This window comes from Mytilus galloprovincialis, chromosome 13 (assembly GCF_965363235.1).
Source record: "Mytilus galloprovincialis chromosome 13, xbMytGall1.hap1.1, whole genome shotgun sequence".
NCBI lineage: Eukaryota > Metazoa > Mollusca > Bivalvia > Mytilida > Mytilidae > Mytilus > Mytilus galloprovincialis.
In genome coordinates this window covers 35,552,122-35,567,423 of record NC_134850.1, presented here as the reverse complement: position 1 = coordinate 35,567,423, position 15,302 = coordinate 35,552,122, and the positions used below count along the sequence as shown (strand labels likewise).

The 15,302-nt window shown below is 30.9% G+C and overlaps 2 protein-coding genes across 3 annotated transcripts in view; both read left to right on the top strand.

Moving 5' to 3' along the window:
• LOC143056666 (uncharacterized) overlaps nt 1–3,359 on the top strand; it is a 44,917-nt gene extending 41,558 nt beyond the window's left edge. The window contains exons 3-5 of one of the 2 annotated variants that reach the window (XM_076229824.1): nt 1,395–1,493; nt 1,992–2,070; nt 2,914–3,359. In XM_076229824.1, coding sequence (XP_076085939.1) covers nt 1,395–1,493; nt 1,992–2,070; nt 2,914–3,154 — 419 coding nt within the window. In that variant the 3' untranslated portion in view covers nt 3,155–3,359. The remainder of the gene's footprint in view (nt 1–1,394; nt 1,494–1,991; nt 2,071–2,913) is intronic. The other variant, XM_076229823.1, reaches the window with a different exon arrangement.
• A 4,696-nt stretch (nt 3,360–8,055) lies between these two features.
• LOC143056740 (uncharacterized) overlaps nt 8,056–15,302 on the top strand; it is a 415,780-nt gene continuing 408,533 nt past the window's right edge. Inside the window, exons 1-2 of the transcript XR_012972486.1 lie at nt 8,056–8,199; nt 9,492–9,779. The gene's annotated coding sequence lies outside the window, so the exon portion shown is untranslated. The remainder of the gene's footprint in view (nt 8,200–9,491; nt 9,780–15,302) is intronic.

The following is a 15,302-nucleotide window of genomic DNA, read 5'->3' as shown; positions in this document are numbered from 1 at the left end:
AAATGCCATTTTGTAGAATTTTGTTGGCTAGTTATAATACAAATACTAAACAAATTATGAATAAAATATTTTTAAGATCCCAGGACGAGCCCCCAATTTCTGTTACGGCCAGAAATCGCCTTTAAATTGTAGCCAACAAAAGACACAAATCAATAGTAAAATTTAACAATATTTAATATACAAAAGTTTACAAAAGGTATTACACAAATATAACTGTTAACTTAACTGTCAAAATATGAGTCCAATCTGTTATCTTTATCTGTATCCGGAAATCTTTCGGAATCCAATTTGAATATTACGTTCACTACTAATGTCACAATCCAGTATGATATTGTTTGTAGAATAAAAGTGTCAATCCAAATGCTGTGAATACTAATGTCTATCAATGTCTATGTCCAAGTTTAATTATGAGAGTTTAACTTTAGTGTCTGTATATATAGTGTTGTCAATGGAAAATTCTAGAACACTCTATAATGGAACATTGTGGAAAATCCTGGAAAGTTACAACGGAAGTTTCTGGAATAACGTAGAAGTTTAAATTACGCATCTTTTATAAGGATCATTCTAGAAAGTTCCAATCATTCTGTGATTGTTCCAGTGATTCCTAAACTGCACAATTATAAGATTATTTGGTAAACAACTATCAGGCCATACAACACAAATTAGGCCAACATAAATAAACATAATAATTACAATATCATAACAATTATATAATGTTACAATGTAACAAACCAATCGAACACACCGTGAAAAATAACATTATCTCCCCTGGAAATGCTTAACAACAAGATACAAAAAGCTGCTACCTTTTTTTGCCCTATATCACATAATTATGAAAACACATTACATAGATAGGGAATACTGTGCTTGTGTACACGTTTGAATGTGTAGGTGGCACACTCAGAACGATCGTCTCTAGATTTTTTTTTAAAATTCGTCCCGGCCTTTCCGGGTTCACGTAGCAACACGTTTCTTTCCTTTCCAGCTATTCCTGATTATGAATAAATCCAAAACATGCATTTATCCCAAAGCAACAACTATTAAACAACTCACCTATACCAATGGTGATCGTCTAATTCCTAGCTGATTCCTTTAATCGTACTTTTCTTGACGACACCCATCGTTGTAGCGTCTACCATTGGAGGTAGCGAAATTACATGATTTGACAGGAGAGCGAAATAAACAAGGGAAGCAATTTTATCGAACCGCATTCCGGACTGATAAGAATATCGACAATTGGTTGATTTTTGTTTATCACAAATATTTAATTACGTTTGGTTATTTCACTGGTTGTATTGACATATCACCGTAACCTAGCTAAATTAAACTATGACAAATAAAATCCTGTCAGTTTTTGTTTTTTAAGATATTACATATTTCTCTTCTATATAAAGCTGATTCACAAGCAACTTATAAGGACAATAAAAATGACGATGATGACAACAAAGACAACAATCATCAAATCAACAACGACAACCAAAACAACAAGCAAAGTATGTACACATTTTTATGATATGTTTAAAAAAAAAATCAAAAGATATATGAGATTATATACTTGATATTTTTGAAGCCTTCTAAATCAATCAGAATACGCTAAAAACGATCTGTGTTGTTACTTTCGTAATATGTTTATGTTTTTGTATGTGTTTAACATTCCAATTATTATAAAATGTAAAACAAATTACAATTTACAGGAAACAAATGTAGTAGTACAAAAGAAATATTATACATCTTGCTTCTTAATTTTTATTTCATGAATGATGTAGTATTACACAACTAAAGTTAAATTTCTCTCGAAAAATGATTACTTTAGATCGTTTAAACAGGCTTTATTGGTCCTTGTTGTGTATCTGCTTTCAAACGTTAACCGGTTTTCCTGGCACTTGTGTGGTAGTATTCGTTTAGAAAAATATCACATTGCATTCGGATTCCACCAAAATGCGCTAACAAATTAAATGTCAATTACATTTAAGGTTTGTTATATGTTTCAGTTAAAATTGGATTAGAAATAGCTATAGGCATCACATCGTTCATAGCGATTGTTGCTCTGATTTCCGTTATAAAGTCTAGGTTAGTTTAATAGCTCACTTTTCTTAAATTATAAATGTTACTTATTCTTTGAAATCAAACATATACTACTTTAGCAGAAGACAGAATCAAATTGCTCACCAGAAAAAGTAAAGAAAGCAAATACTCTGAACAAAAAATCATCACAGAATGAACAACATTCACCAAATACCCCCGTGTACATATATATTGTCTATATAGGTCAAGATACATAAAACACTTTTCTTAGAGGCTCAGCAGTGGCGCTCGAATTTAAAAGTAAAACGTAAAAAAGTAGGAGTTGGATTATCTGATAAATATTTCGATCAGATGAATCAATCATTTATAGTCAACGCATTAATTATTAGGTTAAACTATAAATACAGTCATTATTGTTGTTTTCAAGAAAAAAAGAGATACCCCGAACTTAAGTTTTCAAAAACAATTAGAAACAACCATGTTGTTTTTAAATTAAAATGTTGTTTCTTTTATAATGTCAACAATTTGAATTAAGAAAATTCACATCTTCACAGAGGCATTTGGTGTGGATAACTTCAGTAACATGTCAAACTTTTGACTAATTCTTAATCAATTTGACAAAATTACATGCAGAAGACATGTTTACACCAACGAAATTAATGGAGGTGTTTCGTTTCTTTTGCTGTTGAGTATGTATGTCTCTAATAGGTTACCGTGAATTCCTTTGTGTTTAATTTTTTTTTTAATTATTTTTCAACAATAATCATAATTAAGGACAATGACATTTAAAGAGATATCGTTAAAATTTTATTTTGAATAAAATACTTAATGATTAACATGAACGAATCTATCAAATACCTTTTTATTCTATTTTGCAATTCTGTTTAGATTGAACAAACGCGAACAAAGACCGAACCCGACGCCTCACAGAAACCATTTGTCGTATGACCAAGATCAAAACCCTGGTATATACATGTACCAGATTTCCTTTTCAAATCCAGGATACAGCACCCCAATGGGAGACAGAGTAGATACAACGTACGATTGTGCTCTACCTTCATATGAAGAAGCTGTCGGTAACACATACGAACAAGTGAACTATAGAGCACCAAAAGTGTCAAATCTGTAAAAGTGACTGCATTGGTGTATTTTGTAATAATACTTTAAGGAATTACTTACTTAACATTGTCATGACAATTGCAAAGGAAAAAAGTGTTGTGCATCTGCCTGCATTAAATGTTTGAATAAACATCTTATAAATTAACTTGTACACTGTGTTTACGGGCACTAGTTTATTAGAAACCGGGAATCCTAACAGAGAACAAGTTGTTTTTAAAAGTTTTATGTAATTTATGCATGGTATATTCGGGCTTTTTTTTCATTTCTTAATGTATCGGTCCAGGCTTTGTTTATCGTTGTAAGTTTTCATGTAAAATAATTTAAGTGTTAAGGTTAGAAATTACTATGAACCGATGTAATGGTCGACAAATCTGTTAACGAATTAGAGCAATACAGATACCAAAAAATAAAACACCATTTATTAGTTCTCATTTCATATAAAGTTGAAAAAGTGAATCTCAATTCTGATAACTTTTAGTCATTTCAAATGTTCTTTTGATACTGCTTACATTTGCAGGTATACCATTTATTCAACAATTCCTTCGGGTATGTAGTCAGACGTTGTATATTTTCATTTCCTCCTCGATCCAATCTAGTCCCAATCTTCATATATTTACACCACCCTTGTTTTAGCTCACCTGGCACAAAGGGCCAAGTGAACCTTTTCTCATTACTAGGCGTCTGTCATCCTTCGTCCTCGTCCTACGTCGTCCGTCGTTGTCCGTCGTCCTCCATCGTCCGTCTGTTAACTTTAAAAATATCTTCTCCTCTCAAACTACTAGGCAAAATTTAATAATACTCGGCCACAATCATCATTGGGGTATCTAGTTTTTAAAATGTGTCCGGTGACCCGGCCAACCGACCAAGATGGCCGCCATAGCTAAAAATAGAACATAAGGGTAAAATGTAGTCATTGGCTTATATCTCTGAAACAAAATCATATAGAACAAATCTGACATAGGGTAAATTTGTTTATCAGGTCAAGATCTATCTGTCTTGTAATTTTCAGTTGATTGGACAACCCGTTGTTGTGTTGTTGTCCCTGAATTTGTTATTTTAAGGAAAATTCGCCGTTTTTGGTTATTATCTTGAATATTATTATTGATAGAGATAAACTGTAAACAACATTAATGTTCAGTTATGTAAGATCTACAATTAAGTCAAATGATCAAAATTGTCAGTTGATCCCTTAAGGAGTTATTGCCTTTGATAGTCAATTTGAAACAATTTTTTGTAAATTTTTGAATCTCTAACAAACATCTTCTCCTCTGAAACTACTGAGACAAATTTAACCAAATTTGGCCACAATCCTAATTAGATAATTAGAGTATCTAGTTTTAAAAATGTGTCCAATGACTCCGCACGCGAACCAAGATGGCCAACATGGGTAAAAATAATACATAGGGTTAAATGCAGTTTACTGTTTATGATTTTTAATTAAATCTCGAATTGCCTCGCTGCGTTGAAGACCATTGAGATCCAAAGGCTATGTTCTACTCTTTTGTCAATTTGTTGTATCTTTGTAGTTATTTCATTATACAGTGTTGACGTCCCCATCTGCTATCCTTATTCCTTCATATTTAAACAGTATTGATGACTCTCCCCTTTGAAATCTCTAGTATAATACTTTTATTCAGTTTTGACTTTTAATTATAAGATATCTATTTTATAGTTTGATTTTCATGGGTTACATGTTTAGTAAACCCATTAAGGCTACATGTAGAAAGCGATTAAAACAGCCGGACATTTAAACTGTGATTCACTACAAAAGAGGCAAAATCTACCAAAGTGACATACATACTCATCAGTCGAAAATGTACTGACATCGTCATAGCTAAAAGAAAAAGACCAAAGGACAAACAATAGTACACCTTAAAACGACGGAGAAACCAAAAACCTCACAAAAAACAGGGGGTTTTCTTATGTGCACCGAAAGGGTAAGAAAAGTAAACAGATCCATGCTTCACCCGTTGTGTTGATCAAGTTAGTATAAACCCGGAAATAGGTCTGATTCGGTAGTTCAAATTTGAGGAAAAGGCGACTGGATTGTAGTAACAAAATTTTGAACATATCTGCTATCATCTGTGAAAAGGATATTCAGTAACGGTCATCCAGCTAGTGATGGTGTTCGTGTAATTTACATAGGTATGGTTTTAAATTCACGACTTGGAACTCATGGTTAAGTAATTTTCTTGTGAGCAGCAATCCTCTATACATGAAATCATGATAGGAAGTACAAGCTTTTGAATAGTGTATCAACTTGGAGATATATATTATGTATGCAGGCGCTGCTAATATTGTGCTGCTCAGAAATGTAAAATTTCACATTCGGGAAGCTGAAATGTCTCCTTTGTTGCAAAGTTTTGTTTCCATCTTTATCAACATCACTGCTTATGTTCAGCACAGGAATATATTTTCGATATCATTTACCTTCCGTTTTTGAGGGGTTTTTAGTCGTTATTTTTCAGTGTAGTGTTTCCCTTACCTCTGTTCGTTCATTGTCAGTAAAAAAATGAAAACAATACGTTTTTCAAAAGAACGTTCACAACCGAATATTTGAAAACTTGCATTGCAGAACAATGCTTCAGAAAACTAGATATACATAGTACAAAGAATTTTAACAATGTTCAATAACTTGAAACGGCATTATTTATAAATAGGGCAAATGTGTATCTCTTGCTTTCCAGAAGTTTTGTTGTGAAAATTATCCGTCAAAAATAGAGAGTGCTATTTCTTGTCGTGAATACATTTAACAGCAGACTGTCATACAAAAAAAAAAAAAAAAATTATTTATGGGGACTTGAGTAACACCGGTATCACTCAGATAACAACTCTACCTTGAAAGGTAAGTTTGTATTTAGCCTATAAAATACTTATTTAGCCTTGAGAATTGAAAGGTCAGTTTATCCCATTCGTACAATAGAAGTTGATACATTTGGCTTCATGCCATTTACCTTGCCCAAAATTAAGGTCACTTTATTGTTATTATGATATTGTTAAAGTACAACAGATCCCTATATTCTGACCAATACTTAAACATTTGATTGTTCAAAATCTGTCAATGTTGAATTTTTGGGGTTATTTTCGGCCTTTAATTGCATATTTCTTTACATGGTAGTTTTTTTTTCAGATATAAAAAAAATATCTGCTTGACTTTATAGAAATAGACTATGCTTGCAGGTTATCTATTACACTGTCTTGTTTTTTGTTTGCACCAAATCTGACAGATTATTATTTAGTTGCAAAATATTCTAAATGAGAGCTGATTTTTTTTCTATTTTTTAATGTGCATTGAAGGTTAAAATAATCATAATGTGAACAAGAATGAAGAAAACATCTTGGTCCCCCAAAAAAACATCATCAACCAGGATATATAATTCAAAATATTAATTTATTATACTAATATCAGTTCATATAGAATAAACTTTTAAAGATTATATTAATTCCTATAAACTTGAAATCTCAAGCCTCTGTTTTGCATGTTTACAATATAGGTCATATCCCAACAGAAAATCAATAAATATGACAGTACAATGTACTCTTAGCACAAACACATAAGGTCACTGTGAAATAGACATCTAGGGAAAGCAACAGTCAGTTATACCAAACCAGTTTGACTATATGTCTAGTTTAAAACCAGTTTGACTAGATGTACTATAGTCTTGGAATAACAATAGTGTGTCCTATATTTTGACAATGTAAATGACATGAGGACCTGAATTGGGTTTTTTAAATATCTGTATTCTTTAAATTTTTAGGGCATTTTTCTTTTAATAGCCTTAAAAATAACTCTCATTCTGTAAAATTCTCATGAAAAGGATTTTACTATTTAGTCTTTCGGTTACAAGATAATTTATCAATTCTGTACATTGATCGTTATATTATCAGTATTGCATTACAGTTACCTTTTCAGTTATTTTGCACAGTTATTCTTTATACTTTTGCACCCCATTATTCTCTATTCTTTATTTTGTTGTTCATTTTCTCTATTCAATATTTTTTGTTGCTATTACATGTATTTTCTATTCTGTAAACCCCTTTCAGACCCTCATAGGTAAACTTCTATTGTATGAATGGGATAAACTGACCTTTCAATTTTCAATTAAAATAAGTATTTTATAGGCTAAATACAAACTTACCTGTCAAGGTAGAATTGTAATCTAAGTGATACCGTGTTACTCAAGTCACCATAACAGCTGACAAAGATTAGTTTAGCATGAAATGTTCCTAATTTCATAACGTACATTGGAGAATATAAATAGAAACTTATATACGACTCTTTCAACGACTTAAAGATAAAAGCATAATAATAATAAAAAAACATGATAAGAAAATAAAAACAAAAACAAAAACGCCAAAAACAATAGGTATACATAAACAAAACTCAATTTTTATAAAACGTATTTCGCTGAAAGTGAAAGCTTACTCAAAATACAAACCCTATTATGGCATAAATACCATGCATCCCTTCAAGTAAAGTATACATTTAAAAATGTTATTTAGGTCTAAGGTTATATTCCACACTAACAGGTGCCGTGCTGTGTGTAAATTAAAGTTGTGCTATTTTTTTTTACTACATACTGCATATTTCTCATGCTTGGTTTGAAGCAGCTTTTGGAAATATATTTCTGCTATATAAATTAAATTTTGAATGGTTTCTAAGTTGACATTCCGTGCAAACTGAATAGATGTATAAATATACCTTTGTGGTATAACTGTTTGAATATGACTGCTTGTTTGAAACTTATTGATATGTAAAATGCTAATCATGGGATATGAATATTTCCTCGATCGTCAGTTTCTAAAATAGATACATGTTTTACACATGTATTTACTTTAATATGCTAGTAGGTATCTACCTCTGAATACCCTAAATCACGCTTATCAGTTCACAAACGGGTATGATTAACAGTATATCGATTTTTGTGCAAATAAACACAAAAAAGAAAACTTACGTAGATAAACGTAACGAAATCAAAATGGTGGGACAAATCATAAATGTGTTATTTATTATTCTATTCGCTGAAAGTGTTTCAAGTGGACATGTCTTTCACAGTAAGCATTATCAAATTTTCTTCTATATTGACATATAATTGATACGTATCTTTTGAGTAACGTTTTGTTGTTTGAAAACTGCTGGATCATGTTAAAATTAAGAAATGCATAACTCCAGGTTTTGCTTTTATTTGTCCTTATTAATAGGTTTTGGATGAATCAATATTTATGCTGCAGCCATCACGTGCACCAAAGATCCATTAATTGTCAAAATGCACATCCATTCATTACAATTGATACAGTTAATCTGGTAAATGTAATTTATAATTTTTGGAAACTAATATAACATTTGAATCATAAGATCGGTTGTTATTTGTTCAGTTTTCACTGTGAACAAGAAATGTAAAAGAAAGTTTGAGATCCAAAAGCAAGACAAAGGGATTAAACGCGTTTTTTTGCCCACTCAATCAATCTGTAGTAATTTACGTTTGTTGACCTAAAGTTGCATGTCATTTTTGCAAGACAAACAAAATGACCAAAGCAATAAACAAACACACAAAATAAAACACAAAATACATATCCCTTCTTTTCCATTGTCTTATATTCACATTTGTGAGTTTGTTTCTTGTTTCAAAAGTAGTTTGCTTAGTCCTTTGTAGAATGTTGTGTTTGAGGATCGTCTTGTTTTTATTACAATGTTAATCGTTCTGTGATTGATCTATTCGATAAATAAAGTCATCGTATAAAGATACCAGGATTAAATTTTGTATTTACGCCAGACGCGCGTTTCGTTTACAAAAGACTTATTAGTGACGCTCGAATTCAAAAATGTTAAAAAGGCCAAATAAAGTACAAAGTTGAAAAGCATACGACTACCCCTTGTTAATGTCTCCTCTTTCATAACAATTGGTCATACAAAATCGTATTGTCCGATGTAAGCATTCGATATTTTCAGCTCAAAGCACATAGTCATAGAATTATAAATAAGGATTTTTTGCGAACAATTGTGTTTGAAGCGAAACCACCAAAATCATCCTAGGGCACCAAAACAAAAACAATTAAATTATATAGCTAAAACAGTCATTGTCAAGATTAAATGTTAAATTAAATTCAAATTAATTTTAAACTTCTTTTTGAATACAACTTGCGCACCTCGTAAACTGGAAATTTTTAAGTTTGCATTTGAAAATTTCAACATTGCATGTATCAAATAAAAGGGTGTTATTAATATAAAAAAGATGTTTCATGAACAATCTGATGTAGACATATATTTGTAAGGATTGTCAAACTATCAATGATTATTGTGCAAAATCATTTTAAATTCTTACACAAACTTACATTTCTGTTTATAGAAGATGTATGTATGCAAAACGAAGTTGTCCTAACATGTCCGTACAAACGGTCTATTGGTATAACGAACATAGTGTACGATTTATTGTGGAATGATTATTATGGTTGGAAGCCTTTTAATCCGTTCTTTTGTACAGGACGGACTCACACAAGCAATGATTGCAAATCCACAATTTCATACAAACGCCTACAGGACCAGTGCATGTGGAAAGATACGTGTACAGTGGTCATGGACTACAATCCATGTTGGTCAGAACCTTTGTATGCTACAATATACTATCAATGCATAGGTTTGTTTTAAATTATGGATTCATACATATTGTTAGTTGATAGATATTATTCTAAAACATATTACCGAAAGTGATAGATTCCATAAAACAAAAGCCATACAGTTTCAAATAGTTTACATGTTTATAAAAAAAATAAAATTCGTAGTTTGTATACATCCTAATTTAATTACATACATTAACAGATTTTAACATGGTGATAAAAGCTGGTCGAGGAACATGTATGAAAATATGTAAAACAAGATAAAGCAAAAGTTTATTTGAATGACACCTGAACGTACAAAGCTGCATTCAGAAGCGAATTCAAATCTACAATGTACGAAGAGTTGACGTGTCTCTGACACCTTTGAGAATCCCGAGGTTGTAACAGCCATTCTCTATTGATGACAAATATGTTATTGTTCCAGTAGACAAAGACAATATTTGTTTTGATTGTTTAGTTTCAAAATTCCGTCCTTCTTTTCCTTGATATCAACATAAAAAAGGACGATGAAAATCTCCAATCTTTAAACAGGATACACTGTCAATGTAAATAAAGACATGTGGACATCAACGGATTTAAACACTGGCACGTGCCTCTTCGAACATCTGCGCATGGTTGGTAAACAAACACATCACGTGGTCTCATTTGTCGTCTGCTTCGGTGGTCACTACACACACACGGGTACCATAATCTGACTATGCCATCTATTCATACTACTACGTTGGGCGCCATTTTGAAACAGAGTCAATTCTTGGGTCAAATTAAAACTAACTCTGTTTAGGGTTCGGATGATTTAATACCACATAGAAAATAATCTCTGAAATAACAATATCACAATTATAAATAACAGTTCTATTATAAATATAGGCAGTAGTATACCGCTGTTCGAAATTTATAAATCGATAGAGAAACAACAAATCCGAGTTTCCAACTTAAACTGAGGGAAACGCCTCAAACATAAGAGAACCACAACACAACAGAAACACAACATTAAAGTGTTATACACACTGAAACGATCTATAATATAACAATGGCCATTTCCCTGACTTGGTACAGGGCATTTTAGACAAAAATGATGGATTTAACCTGGTTTTGTGGCATGCCAAACATCCCGCTTTAATGGCAATGTTAATTATAACATTAAAATGACAACATTACATGACAGGACTACAATACAAATAAATGGGAGAAAATATAGGAAAAACTAACGATTAATAGCCAACAAAAGGTACCTGGTTAAAACATTAATACGCCAGACGCACGCCACGTCCACACAAGACTAACAAGCGACGCCATGATGTTTGACAGGTTGCTGTCATGTGATATATATTCATAAACATATGAAATTCTTTTTTCAATTTTAGTAAAAGCTAAAGGACTGTAGAAAGTGGCCGGACATTTTTAATGTATATAATGTCCATAACATCACTAGTGTTACATATTGATAAACTTAAGCAATTCTTTCTCTTTTTTAGTAAAGGCAAAATGACTGTAGAAAACGACCGGACATGTTTACTGTGTAAAAGGTCCATCACATCTATACGTTATTGACAGTATTACGAAGTGTTGTATGTCAAATTATATTTGTTTAGAAATATTGCTTATTCAATTGTTATACGCAATTTACAGTCTAAGATATATAAATTTGCAACCTTCTTTTGTTTTACATTTTACCATATTGGGGTCTTTTATAGCTGCATGACTACATGTATATGATACGGGTTTTGCTCATTGTTAAAGCCCGTAAGATGACATCCACGTCATTTTGCACTCTGGTCTCATTATTTTTATATTTGAATTAAAATTGAAAATGTCAAAGACTTAGTTTTTTCTTTTCGATTTTTTACTTACATTATCGAAAAAGACAATGCACTATTTATTATAATGAGTGTTTATTATCTAATCTTTCATTTAATTAAATGTGTAAAATTTAGGAGGACAATATAACTCTTTGTCAAATACAAATTAAAATCACAACAATAACGAACTCTGAGGAAAACTTAAAAATGGAAAGTCCCTTAATATCAAATGGGAAAATCAAATGCTTAAACACATTACCGAATGGATAGCAACTGTCATATTCCTGATTTATGTTGAAAATGGTGGATTAAACCTGGTCTTATCGCTAGCTAAACCTCTCACTTGTATGATGACAGTCACATACATATAACTACCTACACACAAAAATGTAAATAATAACATCTTCAAATTGAATTGCAATATTACCGTTTCTACAGGGTCAACAGTCTAGATAGTGGCTGCATTTATACAAAAAGTATCAATTTTTCCCCCCGGTAGGTCCAATATTCTTAGCAATGCAACACTGCAACGATTTATCGATGTTGAAAATACATATTTTATTATTGCTACACGTACAGCATGTAGAACAATTTGTATTTTATTTCTCCGGTACAGCACATTTGCTTATGTGAAGGATAGTATATCCTTTATTTCGTATCTATATATTATATATGTATATAGCCATAGCAATACGTATGCATATATGCCATGCAATTGACAACTTTTAATATAGACAAACTACTTTTCATTTCTTCTTTAAGTATTTTTTAAGATAAAAGTAGATATTTGAAGAATTTCAAGTGGCCAAAAAAGTTACAAATCTATGGACTCGATTATTCAAATATTAATAATGTTTTAAAGTGGTAAATTTGTATTTCTAAGTAGAATAGATTTATTCGTTTGCTTAAAAACATATAGTTTTAAGTTTTCAACTTCTGTATTAAATTTTTTTGTTAATTTTGACCTTTTAACTTTATACTTAATGAAATTACTGCAACAAGCGTTGTTAAAAAAAAGAAGAAAAAATAAAGAAAATAATAAAAAAAAAAAAAACAACCTTATGATTTACATGACTTTTTGACTTCTTTCATATACACGGCAATCCTTACTCTTTTATATACCAATAGGTGAAAGTTAAATATTAAAATACTATTGATACAATTAAGTTCTTTTTCATGAATTATTTCCACTAAATGAAATTTATTTAAAATAGATAATGAGTCTAAAAAAATATACTTAAATACAATACTTTATTATTTTTATTAAACAAGGAGGGATTAAGATAAAAAAAAAGGAATGACTGTCAAACAAACGAAATATGAAAAAATCATATTAAAAATAAATACAAATCTAAAAGAATATCAAAAGAGTCAATAAAATTAAGACAAGGGAATAAATAAATAAATAAATGACTTTATCTACCTTCTTTGTCCATTCTTGTTCTCTTCTTTTGGTTTTTTCTTTCTACAATTTCTCTAAAAAAAGTATCCAGTAACACCTGTTAGAATCACCTATTAATTACTGGTATTTTCACCGGCATATTTTCCATTAAATCTTGTGGTTAAATGTCATTGATTCATAACTGTCAATCACGAACAGTGGGCGGTACAGTACGGTCCAATAGGCACTCTCCTTTTTTTACAATGTTTGTTTTTGTACAATGTTAACACATTCACCCGTATTAGTTTTTATCGTTTCAATATCTTTAGTGTTCGAAATGTTGAAATGCACACTTGATTGACATGTTTCGTTAAATTAGCATTATTGAACCAATTAAAATATTTCACAGCACATGAAGTTAAGGCATGAATTATTGCATGTATTGTTTTTGTGTTTTCTAGACATTGAGTGATATTTGATACTTCAAAGTAGGTATTAGCATAACATTTTGTTTTTATTCCGTTTAATTTTTCGAATTTGTTTTGCTTTAAAGTATAAGAATTAAAAACATTCCTTCTTCAAGTGATTTAAAAAAAAAAATGCATTAGCAAATTCGCCAAACATTAAAAAGTTTATTTGGTGAAACCTGTAACAAAATAAATAAAAAATATGCATTTTGAAAACGAATGATTTTGTGGTATGACTGCTGCCACCAAGGAAGAGAGAGTGACATTTTAATTTAACAACTTAATCGTATTGGAAATTTACATTATAAACGTATTATTAAACAAATCAAATGTACACTGAAGAAATACTAATATGAACCCTGTTATAAATAAGTAAACGAATGAAATACATACGAGTGAAAAGACTTTTGTTCAATGAAATAGCAAGGTCGGATATTTAGCTGTATCCTTATGATTCATGCAGTATTAACTGTTAATTGTTACAATATTTATTAATATAAAATTTAATGTATATCAAAAAGAAAAAAAATAATTGCGTTAACAGATAGTGCTAAAATATACTGCATCAAAAATGAGACAGATAAAAATAAAACATGATAATACAAAAATAGGACAACGGAAGCCAAAAAACACAAAAATACTGAACTCCGAGGAAAATTAAAAAGGAAAGTCCCTTATCAAACTACAAAATCAAAAGCTCTAACATATCAAACAAATGGATAACAACTGTCATATTCCTGACTTGTCAAAAAAGTACATAGATTGCGCCAAATGATAAAATCTTTTGTATATTAAGGTCATTGCAGATAAATGCAGAACATTGTTGATAAAACATGCGCTTTGCATCTATTACAAAAATCATATAGCTTATATTTGTCACATATTTAAAGGATTAAAACATGACTTACTACATGTATCAATAAAATATTAACTGATATCTTAAATTATATGCAAAAGATAAGAAGATATCGATGAATTTGGCGAATAGAAATTTTCTAAATGGATGGAAAAAAATGGATGAAGTCGAAAGGACTCGGAAGATAATATAGGTTGTTAGTGAATACTTCTCAAATCCTTTATTCTCCTAATGTCTTTAATTTGTGTTGCTTTTGAATTGTTAGTTATTTAAAATGCCAAACGGATTTTACATTCAAGCATTAAAATATTTCATAATTGTTAATGAGTACAGCTGTATGCTATTTAAAACAGATTGGAGAAAGGAACAAGATGGACAGAATACGAACAATAAAATTGATACTGGTTTTTTTTGGCCGGCATGAATTGAGAAAAATCGGCACTTCATCTGAAAACTAGGGAACACGTTTGTCATGCAGAAGCTACCTTCTAACCCCTAGATTATGATATAGGAAGATGTGGAATGTGTGCAAATAAGACCACTTTCCATCCAAGTTACAATTTATAAAAAAAATGCACATATTGAATGGATTAATCGGGTTTTAATAGGTATAAGAAGATGTGGTATGAGTGCAAATGAGACAACTCTCCATCCAAATAACAAATTATAAAAGTAAACAATTATATGTTCAACACGGAGCCTTGGCTCACACCGAACAACAAGCTGCAAAGGACCCCAAAATTACAACTGTAAATCCATTCAAAAGGGAAAACCAACGGTCTTATCTATATAAAAAAAACGAGAAACGAGAAACATGTATAAATTCCATAAACAAACGACAACTACTGTACATCAGACTCCTGACTTAGGAAAGGTTCAAACATTTGCAGCGGGATTAAACGTTTTAAGTCTGTATATTCGACCAGACGTGTATGTGTATATAAACATTTCGTACAGACGCTCATATAGAGCAGATTGGAGGAACCTGGACAAATTTTTATTTCTGGTTTTCCTTCGGGGCTTTAACACACAGATTCAAC